This window comes from Notothenia coriiceps, unplaced genomic scaffold, assembly GCF_000735185.1.
Source record: "Notothenia coriiceps isolate Sejong01 unplaced genomic scaffold, NC01 NC01_scaffold00013662, whole genome shotgun sequence".
Lineage (NCBI taxonomy): Eukaryota > Metazoa > Chordata > Actinopteri > Perciformes > Nototheniidae > Notothenia > Notothenia coriiceps.
In genome coordinates this window covers 1-9,141 of record NW_011346363.1, presented here as the reverse complement: position 1 = coordinate 9,141, position 9,141 = coordinate 1, and the positions used below count along the sequence as shown (strand labels likewise).

The following is a 9,141-nucleotide window of genomic DNA, read 5'->3' as shown; positions in this document are numbered from 1 at the left end:
TTTGGGGTAACTTTTTCTGACACCATCTTATTTTTTGTTAAAGCGTATCTTTGTATTAAATGTGCTTTACACATTTAAACTTATTATTTTTAACACAGTTTANTGGTTTTAATGAGAAGTTAACCTGCCAACCAGTGAAGTCAGTCTAATAAAGCATTCTAATGATTTAGTTTACACATAATTTTCCATTCCCCGCCCGCGGACCTGAGCAGCCAATGGCCTTTCAGGATCTATTTAAGACGCGGACAGTCCAAGGTGGTTCAGATTTCAGCGCTCCGAGCGCAACAGGACGTACTTCATTATTCTGACCAGGAATACACACACACACACACACACACACACACACACACACACACACACACACACACACACACACACACTATTCCGCAGCGACATCCGACTCATTGATTTCATTGTTCGAGACTTTTACTCTGAGAGGAAACAGCTGGGAAAGGAAATGAAAGCGTGGAGGGTTCGATTTCTGTACTTTCTGGTGTTGAATGCAGCTGTGCAGTATGTGACCTCTCTGGAAGAAGAGCACTCCGATTCTATTTTTGGTGAGTTTAAACTTCATGCACATCCACTCTCACTCACATCGACACAAGCGGGGGTACAAACTGCAGGTTAAATCGAGTTTGGTGCAGATAGTCGCGATGGAAAGCAAATCGTAGACAATGTAGGATATTTATCGGCAATTTACGCGCCGTAGCAGTGTCGTTTGGTCTCTGAGAATGACATTAACGGTCTTCATTTGATAGTATGCTTCACGTGTCTATGACTAAACTCTTGTTAGTGCTTTTTGGCGAATATCCAACATCTACTCAATACGATTAGCTGTCTTTAATTAGAGACATGGTAATACTTTTCACTTTTAGAGAGCACAAGAGGAAGAAAAGTGGAAACTCTCAGCAAACTAAACATGAATTAAGTTTTTTAAATGCTGCTATGAAAAGCATTTCCATTTGCAATATGGCTTCAATACTTTCCCAAATGAAAGCCTTATACATGTCTGTGTCCCTGCAACCCCCACTCTGGACGGCAGCCCCCAGTTGAGTCGAGTCAGCTGACCGTCCTGTGCAGATTATAGTCGGTGAGGAGGCATGAACAAAGCTGGAGAAACTCTGCCAGGTTTCTATGGAGCTCAGTCTGGCCAAGTGAACCCCTGTAACCCCCAGGGACTGATCTGTTCTAAGGTGGAGGCTCATTTATCGAGGGGCCCGAGGGGCTTATTGGAGCCAGTCACTCAGTTAGCTAGTCAGGCGTGTCAGACCTCCAAGCCAGCGATTAGATTTACACATCTGAAAAAACACCAGTGTGACACAGGAATCTCTTCTTTTCTTTGTTCTGTAAGTTAATTTATCCTCTCTTCCAGGTAACTTCCTCGACCCTCTAAAGGACCTGTTTGCCCAAAATGACGACAGCAATCAAACCGTGACTAAATTCTCCCTCAGAAAACCAAGCGTCCCCGATGATGACCTGTGCTACATCGTTCCTGGAAAGCCTGAGTCCCTGGCAGCCTGCAGCTTCGACAGCACCTCCAAAACCTTCCTGGTGATCCACGGATGGACGGTGAGGCCAAAGGCTTCGGCCTGCTGTGACATGTCCGCGTCTTTAAAACAACCAAAGACTTTGTTCACACAACTCTCCTTTGGTTTAGAAAGAAACACACCTCTTGTTTGAAGTGTGTCATTACTGCAACAAGTTTCAGTGGACTCAAGTCCTGCCAAATTAACATAACTTAAAGGGGACCTATCATGCAAAATGCACCTTTGTACGTCTTTTATACATGAATATGTGTCCCCGGTGTTCCAGGGAACTCATCAAGTGTCAGAAAACACAACCCTCTCTCTTTTCCTCCATACCCAAATCTCTAAAAACGGGGCTGCAACAGATTTGATATAAATTGTTCTGACATCAGAAACGAGGAGCTCCGCCTATATGCGCAACTCTCCACCTATCAGGAGGAAACAGCCACGGCCATTGCCGTTCGAAAGCGCTGGAGACGATGTAGTACATATGCCAGGCCTGTAGGTGGCGCTGTAGTCTGCCACAAAAGCAGCGAAGAAGACTTCTCACAGATTCAGCCCTTGCAAAAACAGGGCTGAAAAAGAGCAAATAGAGCGAAATGAGGCATTGGCTAAAATGCATGATCTGTTTGGTATTTAAAAAAAACAAAACTTCGCAGACATGTTTGATATAGGTATGTATACAATATATTATTCAAATATAGCATGATAGGTCCACTTTAACTTATTGACACGCTGCAACGAGTTGAAGTTTATACCAAAGAACGAGGTTTCGACTCAGGTCAATGTTGTCTGGACTTGAGTCAACTTGAGTCTGTTCTGATGACTTTAAACTTGACTTCTCAGAAAATGAATGGAAAAACTTTGAAGTTTAAGATTTGTTACTAGACATGAGACATGAGGAAGGCTTTTTGTAACGTACCGATACCGTTATGAAATATAAGCAACCATGAAAATCAATGCATTAACTTGAGATTTAGACAAATCTTAAGATAAAGTGGACTATAGTTTACTCTGATTTCACAATGTGGCAATAAATCAGATTCAAAGTCAACTTTATTGTCAATCTTTCAGTTCGTGTGCAGACAGAGATCGAAATACTGTACAATCCTGAATACAAAAACAAATATATATAAAAATATGTATGCAAATATGTATATACCTATATATACACAATCAAAAGACACATTTATACATATGCACACATTAAGACCTAAATAAAAGCACAACAATCATTATAAGATTCTCCCTGAACTTCCTTTTAATACATACCACAGACTTATTAGTAGTGATGACATTTTGGAGTTGTGTAAGTCTAATGTTTGGACCGTCTTTGTCTCCAGTTGAGTGGGATGTTTGAGAGCTGGGTGGAGAAGCTGGTGACGGCGCTGTACGACAGGGAGAGGACGGCTAACGTCATCGTGGTGGACTGGCTCGGCTCGGCTCAGAATCACTATGTGGTCGCAGCGCAGAACACCAAGGCGGTCGGACACGAGATCGCTCGCTTCATCGACTGGATCGAGGTCAGTGAGATTAAAGAAATGTGCAAGTTTAACAAAAATATATCACACCCATCACTTTTCATTTAGAGGAGGAGACAGTTTTCCACTTCCTCTTTATCAAAATGCAAATGAGACAGACATTTTCGTAGCATTTCAATCATTATAGAGTGGCGAAGTCACGCCCATCTACTTCCGGTCCATGGGAACTTATTTCGGAAAAATTATGTATTGAAGTCAATGGAGAGAGAAAACGTATCTTTCGATCCCGTTTGAATTGTGCCACAAATTACACATATGATGTTTGTCAATCTTAAAAAAATCATTTCCATGTCCAAAAAAGTCAGTTTGTCATAAAACTGTTGAAATATAAGACTATGAAAAATACGCAACTAGAAAGACTACAAATCCCAGAGTCGCGTAAGTGATGTCATAACTGATGTCCCAATTGTTTTACTCTGCTAAATATAAGAGATAGCTAAGATAAGATAACTTTAACAAGATGCCTGTGTGCTTAGTACCAGGTTGTTATCATACCAGCAATGGGTCTTGCTCGTTCTTTCACTTCCTGTCTGATGAAAGGACCAGGAGTGGCTGGATCAAGTTAGCTACCTAGCTAGTAGCAAGCACGTTAGTTAGAATTACAGCCTTAGCCTTGTCATTTTTATTAGCCTTAACATGAAGTAACATCAAGTAACCCAAAATTATAAACAGTAAGAGTAGTAGTCATATTTCGTGAACCCTTTGAAGAGTATACTGTCATACCGGTGTGATCATTCTATAATACACCATAAAGCCCGGGGGAGAAATGCTAACGCTAACGCTACATTAGCATCGGCGATCTTTTCTACTTCATGATATCTGCACAAATGGTTGACATTGAACATTACAAAGATCAGGCCGTTCAGGGAGAATGGAAGGCAGGCAGGCAGCTTTGCATGACATTCTTCTGGACGTGTTTCATTGTGTTGATAGTGAGGGTAGTTAATCCCTTGTTTAGCAAGACAGTAGTGACGGCCATCTTGGTGACGTGTGTTGTTGTGCAAGACCAGAGATGTAGGTCATTGACCGTTTCACACAAAAAAATGTGTTTCTTCAGTTTTATGACACATTTTCTTTTTTTACTGGTTAAATAATCTTTTAAATTGACAAACATCATATGTGTAATCCGTGGCACAATTCAAACGGGATCGAAAGATAATCTTTCTCTCTCCATTGACTTCAATACATCATTTAAAAAAACATTTTGTGTGTTTCCGTATCTGTACGACATGACTAAAACTAAATGGGTTGTTCTATGGCCCATGCTATATCGTACCACATAGTTTCATGACGATTGGGCCAGTAGTTTTTTGGTTATTTAGCTGAAGAACAGACCAATCAAACTGCATGACGGACGTATAAAAACTTGTGCCGTAATACCAGTCGTTATTTTGTTATCATGTTGTTTTTAGCTTGATAAGTCAAAGAGAGTATTTGTCCTGCTGATGTCTTAAATAATGTCTTCATTAACTTTTTTATAGGAAACCACCAACATGCCTCTGGAGAACATCCACCTGATTGGCTACAGCCTCGGAGCTCATGTTGCAGGATTTGCAGGAAGCCACGCAACCAATAAAGTCGGAAGAATAACCGGTAAAACAACAGATTAATTGATAAAGCATCTCGCAGTTTAATATAGTTGCAGCTCAGTTAAAGGTCCCCTATTATACTGTTTTTACATCAATATATTATAGATTCAGATATATACAAACATGTCTCTGAAGTGTTTGGCTCAAACACCAAACAGATCATTCAGCATTCCCATAATCCCCTCTGTTTCAGCCCTGTTTCCAAAGTGCTGATTCTCTGTCTGTTACAGATGAAAATAAGGAGCCCCTCCCCACGCCCCTCTGAGAGAGATTTGGTTATAAAGAACACAATGGTGCTCTAGGAGGAGATTTAGGTGATAAGGTGGGGGGGGGTTACCTTGGTTGGTGATTGGCTAATGGTTACACAAGCCAGCAAATCGTTATGACATCATAAAGTGGCCAAAATCAGATCAGCTAATTTTCAGACAGGTCTTTATAGAAATGGATCAGGACAAAAAGAGAGAGAATCTTTGTTCCTGAAACTTTCAGAGTCTCTTTCCATAGAGGGGACACATGGTGATGTAGAGGAGACATGGAGAAGAGGGGACACATGTTGATGTAGAAGAGACATGAACAAGTGGATTTTGCATAATAGGTGATATTTAAGTGTGACTGTCTGTGTCTGCAGGTCTGGATCCCGCTGGTCCTGACTTCGAGGGGGAGCACGCTCACAGACGTCTGTCCCCGGACGACGCTAACTTCGTGGACGTCCTGCACACCTTCACACGCGGCTCTCTGGGTCTCAGCATCGGGATCCAGCAGCCCGTCGGACACGTCGACATTTACCCCAACAGAGGCAGCTTCCAGCCGGGATGCAACCTCAGAGGGGCCCTGGAGAAGATCGCCAACCTGGGGTTATTCGGTGAGAACGACTGGCAATTCACCCTTAAAATAAAAGCATTAACTTTACTGTAAATGTTGAGAATTATGAACTCCATGAAATCTCAATAAGCATTTAAATAGAACTACATACTACAGTGAACTACATACTAGTAATTGTGATATCAGCAGAAACCATTTATAATATTAACAAATTCAATTATTAAATGATAATGTAGTATTTAACACATTCAATACAGTCACGTGACAAGTTACAATGCACATATGTGTGATTATTAGTACGTTCACACATAGTCCAGAAGCTTTTATAACACTTCTTGCTGCTAGTCATTAGTCTTAGCAGTGGTTCAAATAAAACCATCAACTTTACTGTAAATGTGGAGAATTATGAACTCTCTGATGTTTAAATAAGCACTTTTAAAGGACTACATACTACACTAAACTACATAGTAATTGTGTTATCAGCAGAAAGCATTCCCAATATTAGGAAATTAAATGATAATATCTTATTCAACAGGATTTAACACATTCAATACAGCCACGTAATCACATTTTTGTGATTATTAGTATGTTCACACATAGTCCAGCAGCTTTCATAACACTTCTTGCTGCTAGTCGTTAGTCTTAGGGAAATTCCTTGTGCACAATGATCTCATTTGCGACCTTTACATAAACAGAGGGCTTCAAACACAGCGGACGAAAAGGTCAAATACACCATAAAGTCTTGAGGAACTTGAAAGGTTACATAAACCGTGTCCGGTAAAGGAATGGGAAAGTAAGAAATTGACTTAATTGCCGGAAGAGAACTCCTTGCGCTCCAGAGCTTCTCTTGATAACTGGACTTAAACTCCCTCTGTACATTTTACATTTATGTTCAATTTAATATTGAATAATTAATTTCTTGCACAATTAATGTGCATATAATATCCGGCATTATATTTTGTTACTGTAAATGTGTATTTCCACATGTATATTTGTTTACTTTTTAGTTCTATCTATCTATCTATCTATCTATCTATCTATCTATCTATCTATCTATCTAACTATCTATCTATCTATCTAATTATGTTTGTTTCCCTCTTCCCTCCCCAGCGATCACAGATGCAGTGAAGTGTGAACACGAGCGCTCGGTGCACCTCTTCATCGACTCTCTTCTGAACGAGCAGGACGCAGCGAAGGCCTACAGATGTGGAAGCACGGACATGTTCGACCGCGGCATGTGTCTCAGCTGCAGAAAGAGCCGCTGCACCGCCGTGGGCTACGACATCAGCCTGGTCCGCAGAGCACGCAGCGTTCAGATGTACACCAAGACACGTGCCTCCATGCCTTTCAGAGGTCAGTGCCCTCTATCAATAGTGGGGTTTGTTTGCTCTGAGGTTAGTTCAGTTGGTGGGAAGTTGCACAATTCTTTGCTACAAGGTCACATGGCTGGTTCTAAATGGTAAATGGACTGCATTTATATAGAGCTTTGAAAGCACTTTAAACTACTCAAGTACATGACTGTAAATACTGAGAATAATGGAGACTTTGATGTTTTAGAGGCACTTGAAACACTTCCTGACACATATTTCTTCCTGAAAAAGGCAGAGTGGTTTGATCCCACCACCCTAATTCCTAAAAAGAATGTTGTTACGATGATCAAGAAGTTGTTCAAAGTCAGCTTTAAAGCCAAAAGTCGGCTGACATGAAGCTCATCATTGCTAAATCTGGATCTAAATGTGAGCAGCATGCATGATAACGATTTGCAAACTGCTCTCGTTCTCCGCAGTTTACCACTATCAGGTGAAGATCCACTTCTCCAGTAAGGTGAACCGTTCTGAGATGGAGCCGTCGCTCACCGTCTCGCTGTTCGGGACGAGAGGAGAGGCGGAAAACCTGGAGCTGAAACTGTGAGTGAAAACCTGCGATGTGCACAATGACACTCTCACATGAACTCTAAATTGATATCTGAAGAACGTGTCGAACCTTATGACTTTTTGCATTCAATGACATGAGTTTTCTCTAAGGCACTCAGATATATCCACACAGGCATGTTTGAGCAACTCTAGCAGCCTTGTGTTTGCTCTTGAAAAGTAATGTGTAGCCTCTGAAGAGTAGATTGTGCAGAGAACAGGTACTAGCCAATGAAATGCAGTTATCATCCAACCAGAAGTGCATATGCTAATATACCATCTAAATGACAGAAAGTGCAGTTAGTACTACAGCATAAGAGATGCTATCACTGACATTAAACAGATGTTAAAATGTAAGTAAATGAAATATGTAAATAGAGAGGATAAGTGGAGTTAGAGAATCAAGAGTGCAACAGGAAGTCGGCTCATGAGACATTTTACATTTTTCATATTTGTTATCTGGATATTCGTAAAGTTTTGTTATTTGCCATTGAATGCATAAGCACTCATACGTTAAACAAGCTTACCTGGCACAAACTGGACACTAAAAATACATCGTTTTTTGTTCATTTTTACACGTCACAATAAAAAAAACGAACAGAACGGTGACTTGCATCTTCCAAGTTGTTTTGGAACAGTAGTCAAAGGAAACAGCACGCAGTAGAAACTATAAAAAGTAATATAACCGCCGACTTGGCAACATTTGCTCGTGTTACTTGTGGTTACATAATAGTTAACTACAGCGTTTACCAGGCTAAGCTAAATAAAATGTTCTTGGGAGTAGAACAATAACTTTCCTTTTTCTTTTATCTGGCAGGAAGGAGAAGTTAGAGACGAATACGACACATTCGTTCCTGCTGGTGACGGAGAAAGACATCGGGGATCTGCTGATGTTGAAGTTTAAATGGGAGGAGACGAACGGCTGGTCGGCCTCCAACGTGCTGAACATGGTCTCCTCGTGGTGGTCCGGAGACTCCGGCAGCGACAACATGGACGTCCACAAGATCCGCATCCGGGCCGGAGAGACACAGCAAAAGTAAGATGTGCTCCTCTGTCTGCATGCTCTTATCTGATTCCAGTTATTTCTACTGTGACGTGTTCTGTTTTTATGTTTGTTCCTTTCGGGACCCCACGTGGTCTGTGTTTTATTTTTATGATGACCTTACATTTCTGCCTCATGTTGTTATTGTATTCATGTTTCTGTGGTCTTCATTTGAACTTTTGTTCTTTCTTGTGAAGCACTTTGGGAATTCTGTGGAAGGTGCTATACGAAATTAACGTATTATTATTATTTCTACATCATGGACATATCTGTACATCTCTGTGAAGCAGTTTCATTGACTTATTTTTTATTGTTATGACAATGGAAAAAGCCAAACTAATCCTAAAAAGGTTCCCACTTTATCATTCAAACTTGGTATTTTTATTTCCTTATGCATATATATTTATGTCCCTGTGAAGCGCTTTGACTCAAAACGTGTTAGATTTAAAAACATTTTATGAATTAATTTTTTTTTCAAACTGTATCGTGTAAAATACTATTTTTGTATATTTTTTCGTATTGTAAGTTGTACAAAATTCCAAATTTCAAAACCTACAGTATCTTACCATCAATAAAGTGGATTATTTCAGTGGATGAAGCACTCATACACACTGTATTTTTCAGGTTGGTGTTCTGTGTAAAAGACCCTGGAGCTCCGAAATTAACACAAGAGGTCACGTTTGTTAAATGTAAGGACGCATGGAGAACGAA

The 9,141-nt window shown here is 40.4% G+C and overlaps 1 protein-coding gene across 1 annotated transcript; it reads left to right on the top strand.

Annotated features, from left to right (window-relative positions):
• Positions 1-322: 322 nt before the first annotated feature.
• Positions 323-9,136, top strand: lpl2a (lipoprotein lipase 2 a; the record flags this gene model as incomplete). Its single annotated transcript, XM_010774243.1, has 9 exons — positions 323-557; positions 1,373-1,569; positions 2,870-3,049; positions 4,549-4,660; positions 5,285-5,518; positions 6,589-6,831; positions 7,265-7,385; positions 8,206-8,424; positions 9,055-9,136. Coding segments are annotated over exons 1-9 (1,488 nt in total), but the record flags the coding sequence as incomplete, so codon positions are not given.
• Between the last annotated feature and the right edge of the window lie 5 nt (positions 9,137-9,141).